Source organism: Lissotriton vulgaris, chromosome 10 (assembly GCF_964263255.1).
Source record: "Lissotriton vulgaris chromosome 10, aLisVul1.2, whole genome shotgun sequence".
Taxonomy (NCBI): Eukaryota; Metazoa; Chordata; class Amphibia; order Caudata; family Salamandridae; genus Lissotriton; species Lissotriton vulgaris.
The window spans coordinates 364091909-364111227 of NC_141698.1; the positions used below are offsets into that span (position 1 = coordinate 364091909).

General features: G+C 44.7%; 1 protein-coding gene across 2 annotated transcripts in view; it reads right to left on the bottom strand.

The window, feature by feature from the left end:
• Window positions 1–3376: 3376 nt before the first annotated feature.
• The window catches only part of LOC147685262 (cell death-inducing p53-target protein 1-like), a 220652-nt gene continuing 204709 nt past the window's right edge, over window positions 3377–19319 (bottom strand). Inside the window, exon 7 of one of the 2 annotated variants that reach the window (XM_086941155.1) lies at window positions 3377–6879. In XM_086941155.1, coding sequence (XP_086797281.1) covers window positions 6768–6879 — 112 coding nt within the window. In that variant the 3' untranslated portion in view covers window positions 3377–6767. The remainder of the gene's footprint in view (window positions 6880–19319) is intronic. The other variant, XM_086941154.1, reaches the window with a different exon arrangement.

Consider the following 19319-nt stretch of genomic DNA (forward strand, 5'->3'; position numbering starts at 1 on the left):
CCAGCAGGTCCAAAATGTGGCGGCAAGGCTGCTCATGGACATTCCTAGGACGCAATCAGCTAGACCTGCCCTAAAGGCGCTGCACTGGCTTCCAGTGCGGGAGAGAGTCATATTTAAAGCACTCTGTACAGCCCATAAAATTCTTCTGGGGAAAGGCCCCCCTATACTAAAGAATTTAGCGGTCCCATATAAAGCGAGCAGAACGTTGCGCTCCGACCAAAAACACCTTCTTTTAGTTCCCAGAGTTAAAAGGGCCCGCACTGGCGGGAGAAGATTCTCAGTTAACACGGCGAAGCTGTGGAACTCGCTCCCTTTAAAATTACGCGCCGAGCCTTGTACACTGCGGTTTCGCAAATGTCTTAAAACCTATCTGTTTCCTGCTTGAGTGCATTAATCTGGCAGTTTTTACTATCTGATGGTGTCTGGATAAGCGCTGGGATGCCCAAGGGTAACTGCGCGCTATATAAAAATTTAAATAATAATAATTTTTAAATAATTTGAAAACTGTAGTGGCTTTGGTTTCCTTAATGAGGCGAATCAAATGAAGAAGCTGAATCAAGATAATTCTTATGGACACCATTTTTTAAGGAAAGTCATCCCTTGTTGGAAATACAATGGGCTTAATGGCTGCTAAATAAAAGATCAGATATGGCTAGGTGACAATTGATCATAATGAGGATGTAGAGTCTTTAACCTCAACCTTTGGCAAATAATGAGCCACTCGTTTCTATATTGTTCCATGAGACGGTTTCTCTGACTATGGACATCCGGCATCATAAAGGACCATAGGCTAATGCCTCAAGAATCAAGCCAGGTGACTGCTGCTAAAACAGCCCCCTGCAAACAGCAAGCACAGTGGAGGCACTGTTTCCAAATCCATTAGAGAAGTAGGTATAATGTAGCCACAATCAAGCTTCAATTAATTTCTGGCATTGTTGGGAACACCATGACTTTCACAATAACCCTGGAGAGAAGATGGAATTGGGAAATGTGTATGTGAACAGCACTTGCAAGGCTTCGTGGTAATTACCAATCCCATAGCAAAATATATTGTTGGGAGGATGGCCAGCGGATTGACTGCACCAGTCTTCTTCAACACAGTGCTAGAGTGTTTAAGTTCCTGGCCAGAAATGTTGACAGATACGTGATGTTAAAGGGATTGCAACCCCATTTCTACTTTAGGGAAGCATACCAGATGTGAGAAACTGTCTGATCTGTCTCCTTGCTTGTTGAAATAAAGAACTGAAGTGGTGTTGTCAGTAAGAAACAATTCCCTATGAGCAAATGCTGAAAGACCAAGTCCTTAATGTTAAAAAATGCTTTTCAATTACAGAAATCTTATGCGCAAGACTCTTTTCTCTGGAAACAAAATGGCTTCAATACTGGGAGCTCCCAGAATGGCATCCAACTGAAGTTCCCGAGGTCATCTGTGAAAATCCATAAAGGCCACTCGGGAAAGGACTCTTGGGGCCAATGAAGTGATAAACAGAACTACTTCTGTAAAGTCACTAAAACATTTACAAATCTGGAAATAGGATTCACATGTCCAGGTTGGAAGTGTGCCTTACTTAAAGTTAGCATGAAATTCTGCCCTGCGGTCTAAGGAAAAAGTCGAAAACAATTCCAGCAGTGATGATCACATCCTGTGATTAGACAGGTCTAAAATAGCTGTAGAATTTGCTTGGCAAAGGTGCTTTGTAGCATTTTGTTATACCGTTTTCTCTAATGCATCCAAGAATTTCACTTTGGATTCTTGGCTCTGTTCATTTCTTGGATACTTGTCTTTGCTCTCGCAACATGTCCTTGACAAAAACAAGACGTGGCTTCTGTGCCATCAAGTTAGCCGGAACAAAAAGAGTCACACTGTACAACAGAAACACAAGAGGAGGCCTGGCGAGAAGCAGAGTACTCCAATACCAACGAATGGTAAAGTCTTGCCGGACAGTGAGTCAAAGATCCTAAAACCTTCACCTATAATGAAAGGTAGCCAGGCATGGAGCCATACCAAATGGGAATGTGCACAAGCTGTCAAAAGCCTAGTCCATTAAGATTGAGAAAAGGATTCTTAATCCTGTGCACTGTCTGCTGGACCTCAGAATCAGCACAGGACAAAAGAACAAAGGAATTTCCTGAGCATCTTGTTATGCTTAAAGAGATTACTGTGCCCCAAGCCTCTCGTATTGGGAAAAAAAGCTTGAGACAAAAATCATGTTGTAGTGTGGCATGACCGGAATCTTATTTCCATAAAGTTGGTACACATTGAACAACAAACCTGCTTTTATACTTTTGGTAGAGCGTGACACAATGTTCCTTACTGTTGAGGTGCAAGAGCTAGGTACACATTTTTTTTGCATTTGTGTAATAATAATATCTGAAGGGATTTCCTTCCCCATTATGGCTGTAGATTAGAGAAACATTTAGTCTACTGTTGTTTAAGTGGACATTTACTTCATTGTCTTTTGTGTGTGCTACAAAATGAATGAAGCTTGTCTTTCCCTATTAACTTAGTTTGACTTTGGCACCCATGCCATCTCCACAACCATGACCACAATGACCTGTTACTAGGAACAGTGCAACCTTATGTCTGTAGTATATACGGGTCTGCTTAAGTGACACCCAAGAGAAAATGATTAACTGAAGTCAGTACGATGATGATAGCACAAGTGAAAGAATACTAAGATTCATGCACTGAAACCCCATTAGATTATTGGTATTTGAGCACACAAAATTGACAGCCTACATGATTTGCTGTGTCAAAGGATTAACAGCATATTAAGGGATTGAAGGCCATCCCCAAGACTGATTCAACTTTAGCAAGCACACAAAAGGGGTTGCACCACCCCAAACCAGTCTTTGACACACACGACATATCATGCAACTTGGGTTTAGTGGTAATACACTTTGGACCTTCATTTCAGGGTGCATTTCCAGGATTTGAAATCTTACTACAGCTCAGATCTTCAGGCATGCAGGGAGGATATTCTGGGCCTTTTTTTATTAGTATTTCTCTTGGATGCAAAGTGCATATTTCAGATCCTCAGATATGTTTTCAGAATCATCATTCCCCAATTTTGAATCTACAGACATGCAAGTAACGTATGCTGGATGTTCATTCCTGGATAATTTACATGTATGCTATACAATGCCATCTTCAAATTCAAATGATGATTCCTGGTTAGTTAGCATTCATTTTAAATGGTAGCCCTAAATTTACTTGAACTATCCCAAAGGATTACCTGAGGTTGTGCACATAACTGGGTATACATCTTGGAGAATGTCTACCCATACAAAAGGTAAATCTATTGTTGGGTACATCCTCTTCTACCTTCAGGCACATAGCACATGATTTATCAAAGAATTGTATTCATTCTGAGTCTATAGGAAAATATGTTGACACAAAGGTCACAGTCTTTAATTTAGATCTAAAAATAAACGTATACAGCAGGAATGGATAAGTTGTACACTTTCTCATTTCCTGAAATTCAAAGGGACAGATGAATCACCACTTTCTCCAAAGTTGAAGTTATCTGGTAGGACTAAAGGTCAGATTAGCGTGACCAAAGGCAACAAAGCAAGACTTTAAAAATTCTCTGAATGCATTAATTGAAGTGAGTACATACATGGAGACATGCAACCGCAAACCTCATCATGCTGTTGTCGTTCTTGGTATTGAGCAATGCCTTGTCTGAGAGACAAAACTAATGAGCAGGGCAGATAAAGGACCACAAACACCAGAGGTTGCCCCTTCTTGCTCCAGGAGTTCTGCTTCACAAATGTTACTAACTATATGCACATACAGATTACTCTACCAAAATATAAGCCGCTGGTGGTTGTGTAGCAAGATTTTTGAAAAAATATATCCATATAATGAGCTCCCATAGTAAAAATGACAATGATTGCTGGTATCACATTATTATATTTGTAGGAATTCATTCTTTGCGAGCTGAAGCAGCTGATGAAAAAATTGTGATAGACAAGAGGAGATTGCCTGGGCTGGATGAGACGTCTGTAGGGGTGTCCATAAAATTGAATTGGACCCTCCTTATTGCTGTTTCTGTGAGGTGTCTCAGGCATTTTGAATGTACTGGCTGCTTTGTCTTTTTTGCTATTTTTACTATTTGTTTGACACACGTGCAATGATACAAAAAGAAAAAAAAATGTATTACACTTGTTTGGATATTTCTGGTGCTTTCACTGACTATTGGTTTAGCTTGTTAGTGCCTTTCCATGTTCTTTATTTGGACTTATGTGTAATTAGAGAGGATCATCCTAGGTTTTGGTCCCCTTTCTCGCCTAGTCTTTTTCTGAGAAGTAGTTTAGAACTGTTGCAAATAAGATCACAAGATAGGACAGACTTGACACAAGTGCATACGAATGGGTTTGGTGAATGAAATGAGAAAATAAGTTCTATGCAAACTTGAAAGGAAGTCAAGGAGGATGAACAGTGTTTTGTGTCATATGTGAGCTTGTAGGACAGGGCTGATGGATGTGATGAGCCGAGCTGAGCTTATTTTGTTTGACATGCCACCTTACAGAACACAGCTGAAGAATGAGTCAGACCTATGGCCTGTTGTGCTAAAACTAGTCGCTAAGGCTCAGTGGCTGACATGAGCCTAGAGATGTAATGTTAGATTCTGGTAAAGGCTCTCCGGTAAAGAATGTATGTCATTTGGGCATGATGTTCATGCGTCACGGATGGAAAGCTCTCAGGATTGGTATAAAGGATGAGATACATGCAGGCATGCCTCCCAAGAGCCTGTAGTGAAAGGCTGAAGGCCAACACTAACTTTGAAATGTCTAAATTTGAGTTTGCATACAGAAGGTGAAGCTCAAGGATAAGATAAGCTATCCCAAACAAGACATCATAGGAAGCAGGACATTTGGCAAGTAACGCATGAGATGGGAGGGCAGAGTTTGTTAATGGTGCTTGTCAGCTGAACTATGTCAGTCATGTGAGCGTATGGGAAATGGAAGAGTTCAATCAGAGAAGGACAGCTACTTTTGTGCTTATCGGAAAGGAGTGATGAACACAAGAAAAAGATCGTGCAACATGCTACTTCACATGATTTTCTTTAAGCTTATTGCAGACCTGTTATATGTGAGCTAACGCACACCCCAGCTAAAGGCTCAATTTCAGCCATGTCATGAAAGCTTGGACGGAAAGTTCCATGGACAGATATAGGTTTGTCACACAAGAGTTCATCTGAACATTCCGATGAATATAAGGTGCTCAGTTCTGTCATGACTTACTTTACTACTGTTTCTTTGGGTGTGTTGTATTCAGCATAAGCAGATGGCTAAGAATTCCAGCTGTGTAGTGCAATGGACGGGTTCATGAATAGATACAATCCTGCCACATGATCTCTTAGGAGAGAGCTAATTAATTAATGAAGCTTAGTGGCGTCACAAGCAACTGTATAGGAAAAGGCCGATAAATGAAATGGTACAATGTTACTCTTTGGGGTGATACACGGGTGCTCATGCTTAAAGGCATCTGATGATTTGGCATGGACAGTACGTCAAGCAGGCTTGGACGGAACATTTCATGGATTGACTCATTATTCCAGTAGCTGTCCTACTATGGCATACCAAGAAGCTTACAAGGAAGGGCAGGTATTTGTCTATTTATGGGTCTGTAGGTCACCATACATAACATGACTAGGAAGGGCCAGTGAAGTAGATGAGCCTAGATTGTTACACATGAGCTCACAATGTGGATGGGCTGGTCAACAGAAGATTTGGAGAATCACACTTATGTGTGCCACAGGGAAGGTGTGATGCATAAAAGTAGTTCTGGTACAGTGGGATCGATGAACAGAAGTACCATAGCTGTGGCTTACGTGTGCTTAGATAAAAAGTCTGATGCATATATTGACTGTCTTCTGTGACATACAATTTACATAACATTATATAAGGTGGATAACAGGAGTCAACTTGTGTTGCACAGGTTGAAGACAAAGATATGGTGAGCCACACCACACTGAAGAGAGGGTCTCATGGGTTGTGTGAGCTCATTTTTTAGGCTTGCATAAGAGCAGAATGATGAATGAAAGCAATGAAGCATATCACATGAGTTCTATGATGTGGTGATAGATTCAGGCAGGTCACAGAAGACCATCAGGCGAGTTGATGAAATTGGTGGTCATCTCATGTAGCCCGACTCTATTTGTGCAACTGAACACTCTTCATCTTTAGTTAAAACGAGAAGAAATCAGATATTTCGGCCACTCATGGCAGAGTGTAGATGGTAAAGATACTGCACTTCAAGCCACCAAACAGTACCGTTCATCACATTTAGCATGATAGAGGATACACCTTTCCAGGCAGGTGTCTTAAAGCAAGAATTGCATCTGCAGTGGAAAATGTTGCAGGTACAGGTCACAGCATCTGTATAACATGTTAACTGTATAACTATCCTACTTCCAGTGCAAAACAGAAAAGCATTCCTTCCAAGAGGACCGCTGAGGACGAACAGTGGTTCCTATTCATAGTCTCAAGAGTCCAAGTTCACTAACATACTTTGTAATAAAGAAGGAAATGTTCAACCTCTAAATGTTCCTGAGGATCTTACGTCATATAGTACACCGTATCATATATCTCCAGTAGCGTAGTTTGGAAATAAGGCATTCCCAGCATCTTCAACATAGATAGCGACAGGGAGCGACTCAGCTGAGTAGCGAGGCTGGACACTTCCGCTTGGCAAAACAGCATGAGAGCACTGAGCGGGGTGGACATCATTGCAGGCGATTATCAGATCAAACGGGCCGTTAGCACATGCGCTTGTAGGTATAGATGTAGGCCTTGCAGTTGGGGCAGGAGTGTGTCACATCTTTGAACTCATCAAATAAACAGGGAATCAGGCAGCACCCAAGATCACACCTTCAAGAAACAGAAGAAAGTCAATGTAGAGAGGCAACAAATCATAGCAGAGGAGCATGTCGTTTATCTAGATAAGCACAAAATATGCTAGTTTTGTTTAATAAATATTGGAATTTGTGAAGAACAAGCAACACTTGTACAAAGAATAGACACTATAGTGGAGCAAACAAAACAGGAAAACTTGTTTTTTTTGCAAGCAAGAAGGTTTTGTGTGCCTCTGTATTAGTTTGAGGAGTGTATGATCCATTCACTCAAAATCAGACTATGGTCTATCACATTTGATTTTGTAACCTAGGTAACAATATTACTACAATCAAGTTCGTGCTGAGAATGCAAAACAGTTTTGTTATCAGGAGTATCATGTTCTGCCTTTTGGTCACTTGAAGCCAACAAAGTAAAACACTGCAGAGTGAAATTCCTTGGCAAATCCAAAGGCAAAATGGAAACTCAAAAACTGCCATTACTTGAGCTTACCTAAAGTGAGGAGGTGTGCAGCAGCCGGCAACGTATGTCAGCTTAACCTTAATTCAATATAACTCTCTTAACATCGGACGGGCTACGTGGTTTCAAAGCAGAAAAGAAGTAGAAAGATGGAAGCGGCAACAACAATCACAGATCAGGAAAGCATGTCCAGTATGACCTTTCCAACTGCTTCCCTGTCCTAGAATAAAAAGATACTTGGATTCTGAGTTTTCCTCTATGGGCATTTTCAGAGGATTCTCCCACACTGAAAATGCTGCTTATGAACAAGATTATGAAATGCTGTTTTCTTTTTAAATTCAGAGAAGAGTGTTTTTGTTTATTTATTTTCCAAAGAAATACTTATTGTAAATTAATTTTATTTAAAGTAAAAGGAAGGGGGTTCGGATCTTGTTTTTAAAGTAAGTCAAATCTCTCTATGGATATGTGTCTTTATATGTGTCGGAGTGTGAAACATTTTCAAGGCATCCGATTGACCCTAAGATTAAATCAAACTTTAGAGGACGGATTAACAATGCGAATATGCTTCACATCAAGAAAAATGGTACCCTGCTTTCAAGGGCCTAGGCTGCCCTGCTATTGCGGAGCGCCCATCTCTGGAAGTAGGATGAATGTTTATCTTGAGGCTACAGTAAAAGGGAAGATCACTTCTGATGTTCACTTTCCTCGTTTTATGAGGAGTCCAGTGAATTGCTCATTAATTCATTGAAGATCCTGACTAGAATCATTTAACCCCTTCCACGCTGATGACGAGCTGGGCTCGTCATGGGGTAGCCTCCTCGCACGCTGATGACGAGCCCAGCTCGTCACGTAACATGCGCTTTTAAAAATCTCAGCGTACGAGCGGAATTCCGCTAGCGGGCATGAGGTTAACAGTAGGTTTTCCATCCCCATCATGGACATGTCAATGATATTGATAAATACTGAGTGTAATGGCAAGCTCACTCCCGACTTAGATAATCCTATCAGAAACTAGAGACCAACAGATAGTTCTACCAGATGACTTTGTACCCAAACAAACTCCACAAAAATATTTGGCCCTATTTATCGGCCATTTTAGAATAACAGTCTATCCAGAAATGTCTAACAAAAGTATGAACAAATATACAGATAAGGGTTCCACAAATGTTAACTGATATGTTTACAAATAGGAAGTTTGTAACTGACTTCCTTCTAGTAGAGAGGGTTCAGGATATTCCTGGCAAATGTATGCTGGCTCCTTCTGATAAGAGTGCATTAGGTAATCATTCCCCTACGAGTTTTAAATTGTTATGGCATTGCCATCTATATAAAGAATGGAGCACAATTAATAAATAATTAATCTGTCTAATATGTTTAGTTTTGTCCACATAATATTTTAATTCCCCCTGCACACTCAGTATGGCAGTCGTCTGAGTGCAATGAATTTGGTAAGGACGTTGGCAGGGTCATAACTTTGGCAACAAGAAAATCAGAGTTAAGATTAGGCATCAAACTATGATGAGTTCTTAAAAGTAGCTAGTTCCTGGTGTAAAGACAAGTATAACTCATGGAAGAAACGTGTTTGGATTTCCTTAACTTTTCCTGCAGATGTAAGAGCTATCAGGAAAGCTACCTTCCAGAAGCAATAGCTAACAGGACAGCTACTTTCCACAAAAAACATTAAAGAGTTGCTTTATGCATTAGTACCAAAGGCAAGCCTATTAATTTAGCAACTGCAATGTTAAACATGTTAGCATCAAAGGGAGGAGTTTATTTAATAACCAGAGGGAAAATCATTTAAATTCTTTCCAAAACAAAAAACATACTTACCAGGCCATTGAAGGAAGAGACTTAGGTGGGGCCATAGGAAGGGCTTTTATGCAGCTAGGTGCAGGTTGATAGACATACATAAGGTGATTTTGTATCTTTTTAACTCTTTAACAGGTTTACTGATCTTTCAATGTCTCAGAGGCATACGTGCTTCCAATTAAAGCTATAATGTGATATTGTGGATGGTCCTATCTCTTCTTTTAGGATGTCCATGCATTCTAGCTAAAGGACAAGGAACCCATAATGAAGGAATTCAGGAATGAGGTGACCAAGTTCATAATCAGTAAGCTGCTGAGCGACGGAAGGGGGCCGCCTCCATTGCCCTTAGTGCACCAGATGTTCCTAGGGCATCAGGTGCTAAATCATTCATAGACAACTCGATTCTGGGTCAGGGTTTCGTAAGTAGCAGAGCAGGTACCTCTAATGATTTGACTTATCCCAATTTGTGTACATTTTAAGGAGAGGTTTTGTTTTTTATCAAGTTTGAAGCTAATAGGGTCAGGGACTATAACCCAACGAGCTACCTCCTTTATGGGGATTTTGATGCTAAATTAGTGGCAAATCTAGAGAAGCTAGGAATGGAAGACATTGCAACTTTTGAGGGTCTTTCTGACAAAAGAAGGAAAGAGCGGAGTTACCATTTAGCTACAAGCGACCTAGTGGATCTTGAAAGAGGGCAAGATAGGAGATCCACAGACTTTGCTGTGCACCATGCCACAAACTTATTCTATCTACAGGCGTATACTGTTTTAGTGGAGGGACACCTGGCTGCAAAGATGACATTGCAGACTTCGGTAGAAGGTCAAAAGCTGTCAACTGTCGCCGCGCAAAGAGGTGGAGCCTGGACAGCTTCAGGAAGGACCATCACCTGCTACTGCATCAGAAGTTCCTCTCGAATTGGCAGTCTGATTGGAGGATCAATGGCCATGCTCAGGAGCTCGGGGTACCAGACTCTTTGTGCCCAGTCTGGAGCCACAAGAACGGCTTGGGCCCGGTCGCACTTGATCTTCTTCAGCGCTGGGGGAAGAAGTGGTACAGGCGGAAAGGCATACAGGAGGCCGCAACTCCACTTGCGATGAAAAGCGTCACCAAGCGAGTGCCGCCTTGGAAACTCCAACGGCAGAACTGCTGACATTGCGTGTTCTCTTTGGTGGTGAAAAAATCGAACCAAGGCTCTCCCCACAACTGAAAGAGACCTTGCACCACCTCCAAGTGAAGACGCCACTTGTGATCTACCAGGCACCGACGGCTGAGTTCGTCTACCCTGGCGTTCAGAGAACCTGCCAGGTGTTGAACCACCAGGGTCATGCCCTGATGTTCCAGCCATGTCCAGATGTGAAGAGTCTCTTGACATAGGGTCCACAACTCCACCGCCCTATTTGTTGCAGTACCAATTGGCGGTGGTGTTGTCTGTGATCACCTGCACCACTTTCCCTCTGAGAGAGGGAAGGAATGCTTTCAGTGCAAGGCGGATCGCTCAGAGCTCCAACAATTTGATATGGAGTCCGGACTCTCTGGTTTCCGCCTCTCCCAGGTGGCCGCCCCATCCCAGGAGTGACGCATCAGTCACCACTGTTAGGTCTGACTGGGGAAGGGAGAGGGATCTGCCTTTAACCCAAGCTGGGTTCGTTAACCACCACTGCAGTTGTTGTGCAGTTCCATCAAGATCTGGACGTAGTCGGAAAGATTCCCCTGATGCTGCGCCCACTGAAACTTCAGGTCCCACTGCGGAGCCTGCATATGCCATCTGGCATGATCCACCAGCAGGATGCAGGAGGTCATGAGGCCCAGCAGCCTCGGGGTCATTCTCAAAGAAATCTGGAACAGGGGCTGAAGCATCAGTATCATGGCCCGAATATCCCAGGCTTGCTGCTCGGGAGGATAGGACCAAAACTGCTCTGTGTCCAGAACAGCTTTGATGGAGGGGAGAATCCAGGTGGGAGTCAGGTGTGACATCAGCACGTTGATAGTGAACCCCAGCGAGTGCAATAGGTCTGTGTAGTCTGGAGATGGGAGACGACAGCCTGGGCTGAGCACTCCTTCAACAGCCAGTCATCGAGATTGGGGAAGACTGGAACCCCTGATCTGCGCAGATGAGCTGCGACCACCGCCATCACCTTTGTGAAAACCCGAGAGGCACTGGTAAGGCCAAAGGGGTGCACGGTTAACTGAAAATGCTTGTGGCCTACCGGGAACCTTAGATAGTGTCTGTCGGCTGGTAGGACGGGAATATGGAAATATGCGTCCTGCAAATCCAACGTCATCGTCCAATCTCCAAGGTTGAGGGCAGACAGGATCTGAGCCAACATGAGCATTTTGAACTTCTCCTTCCGGAGGAATTGGTTGAGGGCCCTGAGGTCTAGAATAGGATGCACATCTTTTTCCTTCTTGGGCACCAGAAAGTAGCGGGAATAGCAACCACAACCTACTTGTGGACCAGGGACCCTCTCGATTGCTCCCTTGGCCAAGAGAGCCGAGACTTGCTGGCGGAGAAGCGCCAAATGATCCTTCAACATGCAATCGAAAGATGGTGGCATGGAGGGAGGGGTAGTCTTGAAGGGAAGAGCGTAGCCCCACTGACGATTTGCAAAACCCACCTGTCCGATGTGATAGACTGCCAGTGTGGTACGTGATGGCGAATCCTGCCGCTCACTGGCCGTTGATGGGTCTGAAAGGTGGACTAGGAGGGCTTGGAGGCTGCGGCAGTGGGGGAAAAGGTTGACTGGCCCGACTGCTGGCTCCCAGACCCGCAAGATTGCTGGGTCCCACGTCTGCGGCCATGCAGAGGCTGGGAAGCTTGCATTAACCGGTGGCTAGGCTGGGCCGGACGTGGCTGGGCGCCCCTTCAGTAGCCACGGAAGGGGTGAAAAGCAGACTGGAGTGGTCGGGAAGGTGCAGCGAGGCCCAAAGATCTGTGCCTGAGGATCTTTAAAGCACTCCAGCGCAGTCTGCTTTGTCACTAAAAAGACGACGGCCATCAAAGGGCCTGTCCATCAAAGTTGACTGGACATCCCCCGAAAAGCCAGATATCCTCTACCAGGTGTAGCGCCTAAGGGCTACTGACATGGCAATTGTTCTGCCTAGTGTGTTGGTGGTATCCAGTCCACATTGAATAGTGAATTTTGCTGCGTCTCTCCAGTCTGCTATTGCGTGGGAGAGAATGACCCAGGCCTCCTGCAGGCACTGAGGCAGCACCTGCAACACCATACCCCATATGGTATGGTATGGGAGTATCGGCCCAAGAGGCACGCAGTATTCACGGACCATAGTTCCAAGCTGGAGGAAGAGAACATGTGCTTCCCAAGGTGATCCAGCTTCTTGAATTCCTGATCTGGGGAGCAGTAGGGAATGCACCCTTTGTAGAAGAGGTTGAAGCACCAAGCTCTCAGGGTAAGGGTGCTGGGTGCAGAAAACTGGGTCGCCCGGGGCCGGGTGATGGTGGCGGACAAATGTCCTTTCCACAAGAGCCCCTTTGCTGGGCTTGGACCAGGTGCCCAGGAAGATGTCAGTGAGGGCTTCATTGAAGGGCAGAAGGGGTTCAGAGAAGGCTGCCACAGGCTGAAGCACCTGTCAGGAGGTTAGTCCAGACTGCCTCTGAAGGGAGCTCAAGGCCCAAGACCTCGTCCACCCTTCGCACCATCACAGTGTAGGACGCTCCCTCCTCCGTAGCCATCGTGGGGGGAGAAAACATTCCACGGTCTGGAAAAGTGTCCAGACCACTGGTGTTCCTCAGGTCCTTTTTCCTTTGCTAAAGAGTCTAGTGACCCCTACCAGTCCTCATCACCACCTTCTGGGTGATAGGGAACACCAGGGGTTAACAGGGAGGCAAAAAGTACCCTCCGGCATCGAATCTGACGGTCTGGCTCCAGGTCCATCTCGGGGGTGAGGACGGAGGCATCATCGTCAGGATCGGCGCTGGGGAAAATCGAGTAAGATCGACCGTTCTCGATCCAGATCCAGGTCTGGATCCACGGGGCCCGCCAGAGCCGGCGGCATTGAAGGCCAAGGACTCCCGACCGGCTCTGCGGGGCCCGAAGGCACACCAGCGGAGTCGGGCTGCTCAAAGACGAGGGGAGGGTCTTGTAGAACTTGCGAAGTTGGGCAGGGGACGCTCCAGCTCCCGGAAACTGGGGGAGGTGCAGAGTCGTCCCTGAAGTAGGCACTGGAGACGGAGCCTTAAGAGCAACGACGCTCTGGGTTCCAACTTTCATCAGCCGACCGACAGGAAGAAGGCGGAGAGCGCCAGAGTTTTTTCAGCTTCTTCTTCTTGGACTTAACCGAAGACCTCGAAGACTTGGAGTGCAACGAGGTGTGGTGGCTCCGCAAGTGGTCTCTAGACCTTCCTCTCGAACGAGATCGGGTATGACACGGAGCCGACCGCCGGGCCTCCAATAACTATCGGGATCACTTGCGCCAAGATATTAGATTCATGGCCCGGCAGTGGAAGCACAACTTCGGGTCGTGGTCGCTCTCCAGACACCAAAGACATACGAGGTGCGGATCCGTCACAGACATCAGCTTTTGACAGGAGTTGCAAGGCTTGAACCTGGTCCGGGGTTGGGACATCCCTTGAGCACCAGGAGTCAAAGTCTTGAAAAAGAAGTTGACAAAACGTTGAAAAAGGCTAGCCAAAAATGACTACGGGGTAGCTCTCTTCGCATCTGGTCTAGGCTGGTGCAGAAAAAGAAAGAACTGACGTCAGCATGCAGGGGCAGTGTCTAAGTAGGAACCACAATGGCATCCTGCCGACCATGACTCCGGACACTGAGTCGAATCATGCCACCTAGTGACGTGCAGGGGTGCTGCTAAGAAACAATTCTTCGGATCCAGTCTGATGCCTGGGGGTAATTTAAAGGTAAGAAATTTACAACTAACTGTGTCTTTTAGATATATATATATATTCCACCAAACTTTTCACGAAGAAAAGAACTGAGCCACCTCGCATTTTGACAAACGCGGCATCCTTTATTTCCATACAACAGCGATGAGCGGCATGACGCGTTTCAGCATTGTGTCCTTTCCTCAGATGCCTTCTCAGATTTCGTGCTCAATGTCCACTGTTTTATGCAGGGCGCCTCACTGACGATTGGTGGAGGCACTCTGTCCAGCGCAGAGAGGAGGTGTTTGAAAACTCGTTGCTCCGAGTTCCCGCTGCAGACTCAATCTCGTAGGTACAGACCCAAGTGGGCGGGGTCTGCAGCTTCACTCAATCCACCTGGGGCCAGGATGAAAAACAGGGTGCCCTTTGCCTAATCCATCGTCCCGCCGCGTTCTGCCACCGCATATTTGGATGACAACAGGTAAGTAGATGTTGCCATCGATGTGAAGTCACATCCCAGAGATAGAGCTGGCTTAGTTCATGATGCAGCGGCATGTGGCGGTTCGGCGCATTCCCAAACGTTGAGACAGTCCAAAATGCTTTGCCACTATTGCGCCGAACGCTTGAGGGACGGGGGCTCCTGGGTGCTCGTGGCCGCACCCTAACATCTTCCACCAAACTTTTCACGAAGAAAAGAACTGAGCCACCTCGGATTTTGACAAACGCGGCATCCTTTATTTCCATACAACAGCGATGAGCGGCATGACGCGTTTCAGCATTGTGTGCTTTCCTCAGATGCCTTCTCAGATTTCGTGCTCAATGTCCACTGTTTTATGCAGGGCGCCTCACTGACGATTGGTGGAGGCACTCTGTCCAGCGCGGAGAGGAGGTGTTTGAAAACTCGTTGCTCCGAGTTCCCGCTGCAGACTCAATCTCGTAGGTACAGACCCAAGTGGGCGGGGTCTGCAGCTTCACTCAATCCACCTGGGGCCAGGATGAAAAACAGGGTGCCCTTTGCCTAATCCATCGTCCCGCCGCGTTCTGCCACCGCATATTTGGATGACAACAGGTAAGTAGATGTTGCCATCGATGTGAAGTCACATCCCAGAGATAGAGCTGGCTTAGTTCATGATGCAGCGGCATGTGGCGGTTCGGCGCATTCCCAAACGTTGAGACAGTCCAAAATGCTTTGCCACTATTGCGCCGAACGCTATATATATATATATTCTGCAGTACATTTTAGGGGCCCTGTATGGTGCAGGTGTTTGGGAGTACCACAATACCTCCTCTTTGGAGGAAGAAAAAAATAATATCTGCAGACATGTTTTTAAACTTATGCCCACAAGTTTCATTTTATTTTACACTCTGAGCTAAACTTCCCCACTGCAAATCTGACAAAGCCAAGTTGGCTCCGCTTCTGCTTTGGGTTACTGTGTGGGTAAATGAAGAGGTAAGTTTGAACAGGGAGGTAAATTGAGACTGTCTTAATTTAGATAGAGGACTCTCCATTCCCTGTCTGCAATGTTTACATAAGTCTTTTTCTGAACTCAGTGGGCCAAAAATATTCTCTGCAACGGTCACTTTAAGTAAGTCTGATAAGACGTTGGTGAAGTCTAATTTTTAAGAATATAATCTTGTCAAAATGTTGGATCTGGTATTTAGCAAAGGCTCCTCTAGAGATTATCTTGCATCTTCAGCATCTGTGGAGCTGGCATTTTACCTAACCATGGAGCTTTTGCAGTGGGAGGGATCGCTACTCTTCCGTTTCGGGACAGGTACAGTATGGCACCTTTTGTGCTTTTCAGACGTCGACAGAGGTTAGGGTGATAGTTTGTCGGCTTTCCCTTGTGATGGGTTGTCTGTTCAATCTTGGTTGCATTACAAGTTATTTTGTCAATTTTATAGACTCCATTTTGTTTTCTTAAACCTATTTTAAAATCACCTGTGTTCCATAAGTGTAAGGATTCAGTGCTTTATTTGCAGTTTTTAGGCTGTTACAATGTGTATTACAGTGTTTGTTCTTTTTTTTTAAACATCAGTAAGTAGCAGGAAATCGATGGAAATCTGACTAAGAAGTCTCTACTGCACTGTATGGATATTTGGCACTTTAAGGATATTGGCATGACATTTGTTTGTATTATACTTTTAAAGGCCTTATGGTGTATAGGGTCCTGAGTCTGTGGCTTTCTTGTTTTTCGATCTGCTTGACTCGCCAGTATCACATGAACGAATCATTATGTGTTTTGTACATCAGTGATGAATTAACTTTTTATTCTCAGGATGTTTCCGTCCCCAGTTCTATGAATGTAACTGCTTGTGAAATTAAACTGTGATTCTTTTATGGTTTACCAACAAAGACTGCATTGAATTGAATTGATAAAGCCATACTGTGACTTTGTGGATGGTCAGAATGTCCATGCAGTCTGGCTGAAAGACAAGAAGCCTGTAATGAAGGAACTTGGGAATGAGCTAGCCAAGTTCATGGTCAGTAAACGGCAGTGCAAAATCTGGTGTCAGTGTTCGCACAGGGAACAAACATGTAAATCACAATTAGAAATATCACTCTGGGACAATCAGTATAATCTGGTTTGCTTCACTGATGATTATTTTTCGATTGAGAGGGGTCAGAGTAAAAGTGTACAGAAAAGGCCATCACTAATTTATCAAAAGAGTGTTCAGAACCTGGTCCTTAGTAGTTCAATGCACAGATTTGGCATTGAGTTTTGTGTACTAGTGAAAAGGTCCAATTCAGGTTCAGGTCGAAAAGGTGAACTGAGGATGTCTTTGCTGCCAACCCATTTACCTGAAAAAATCCCATTTAGAATATCTGCATGCTGGTTCTGCACTTCTAGGATGTGGACTACTGTCATTTTGGCATTTCTTTCAACAATCCCATGCCAGATTACCTGAGCCTTACCTTGTGAGCCCTGAGTGTTGTCCTTTTTGTAACGTAATACTTCTTGTTCAGTTGTCCCTCTGGATCAACGCATCGGTGTGCCCGTTGACAATGCTAATGTGGCTTTGGACTGCCTGTGGTTGATGTAATGTCCTGGTTTCCACACTCTAGAAGTACTGTAGTAATTTCTGTTGAGATTCATTTTCAGAAGCCAATCATGCATCTAGGGATATATGAAAATGCTTCTACTCTGTAGGTAGCTGCCCCCACTCCCATAAGTGTAGAGGAGACTATTAGTGCAAGCTTGAGAGAGTGAAGATTCCATGCACTGCAGGGGCTGGTGGACTGAGAAGGCAAAACATTAAACTTCTCTCTGGTTCACTATTAGAGGTACTGCTTCTCTATCCTGTCACCTCTAGAGCATCTTCTGTCATATTTTGCACCACTTAATGGAAAGCAAATCCTGAAGGCAGATGGCGCAGGCATCATGCTTATTCTTGCAGGACTTCTACACTCTAATAGAAGCCGCTTGTTAAAGAGCTGGCATGGACGCTATGTGACTGTAAGACAAATAGGGAAACAAGGCATGCTTTTACATGGCGAGTGTGACCGTGCGCATTTGGTCAGAAACCATCACACACACGATGCTTGGATCAATCCACAGTGACTACCAAGTGTGTTGTATGCCAGGTGTCGTGGCTCGTGACCCTGGGGACAAACTGTGGGTTAGTGCCGCTGCTGACTGTTGTGCAAGGTCTATCCTTTCCGTGCCATGTATGGTGTCAGATCATCCTGCTTGGTTCAGGGATCTGAGGAGTCTCTCATGTGACTTTTCACATTGCTTCGTCCAGTACCACTTCTAGAAATTGAATATGAGTGGAGGGAATAAGGAAAGATTAGTCTGTATTTGGAGAAAGCCTCAGTTTCTGGTCTGGAAAAGCCATAGGTGTGCTTCTACATTTATTTTGTCTGAGACAGACTTTTCTTTTATCAAACAGTTCTACAACTAGGAAAACACCTGGTGAAAAAGCCATCATAAAAAAAGGTGCAACTGAGTCCAGGCACTTGGTAAAGATCCTTAGAGCTAAACTCAGCTCGAAGGGCACACCTCTGAATTGAGGGTGAGTACCTTGAAGGGCAGGAACTTGAAATACTTGGGGGATGAATTGGATCTGTGAATAAGCACCTCAAAGATCGTGGAACAGCCTACACCTGAAGTAGATGAAAAACCTTCTCTAATGTGCCCAATCAAAAAACTGCTTCTTCATGTACTTGTTTAACTGTCGGAGATCCAGCAACGGTCACCTTTCAGTAGACTTCTTTTCCTTGACTAGGAAGAAACAGGAGTAGAACCCTTTGTTTAGTTGTGCTAGGGGACAGGCTCCAGTACCCTTTTCAAAGTGAGGACTGTAGAAAATGGAGGTGTTGATGTACCATTTCCTTTGGTAGGTACTTAACTTTAATGTGTTGCATTAGTTTACAACACATGCACCTGACTATTATTATGGCCTCGCAGTATGGTTAGAGTGAAATCCTACAACCGAGAAAGGGTGGCAATGTGAGGTAACTGGCGCATGAAAGTTGTCAGCATCAACTCCCTTTTATATTTGCCTATTGTGAGAAGCTGGCTTGGTATATGGTGTACACTTATGTAAGTGGGCACCTTGCACCAATTCAGACAACCCATATGGCGATTTTAGTGGTCTTAGACAACCTTAGAAAGCTTTATAAGTGGTAGCTGTGGAGACCAGCCTTTAGGCTTTGTCCAGGAGGAGTGTAAAGCAGCTTGTTTTACCAGAACATAATCTTAAGGGTATAGATGAAGTGAAAAGTGTATTTATAAAAATATCTATTTATTATAATTTATTATAAGACACTCACTAACATACAGAGATCTCCTAGCCAGAGATATACACAAAGCACACAATACTTTTCAATAGAAACTGGTATGTAGCACATAATACACTGTGGTCCCCAGGGGGAGACCAAACCATATACTAAAATAGTGGTATGCGAACCAAGACTCAAGTCAAGACTATACCCAGAAGACGGATAAGTGCCTGGGACCGAAGGGACCCCCGCGAGGTAAGTAACCAGGAGCCCCACGGATGCCCTGTGCAGTGTGGGAACATGACCATGGTATTGATGCAAGTCAATGGGTAAGTCGTGGTTGAAATTTTAAAGAAGAAGGGCCCTTCCCAGTGGACCCTGAAGAAACCCTGTGGAAGACAGTAGGTTGGAGAGCCACCCCACCAGTGGATACCTTAGGAACCAGGATACCTGCACCAGGGAAGCTAGGTGCATAGGTGTGAAGGGGTGTCAGAAACCGCCATCGAACCCAATGGAGGACTTCAGAAAATTGCCACTGCTGGAGAAGGTGAAAGTGTCCGGAGGAACCCAAAGGTGGATTCAAGATGTGAAGAACCTGCAAGCAGAGGGAACAGAGACTATTCC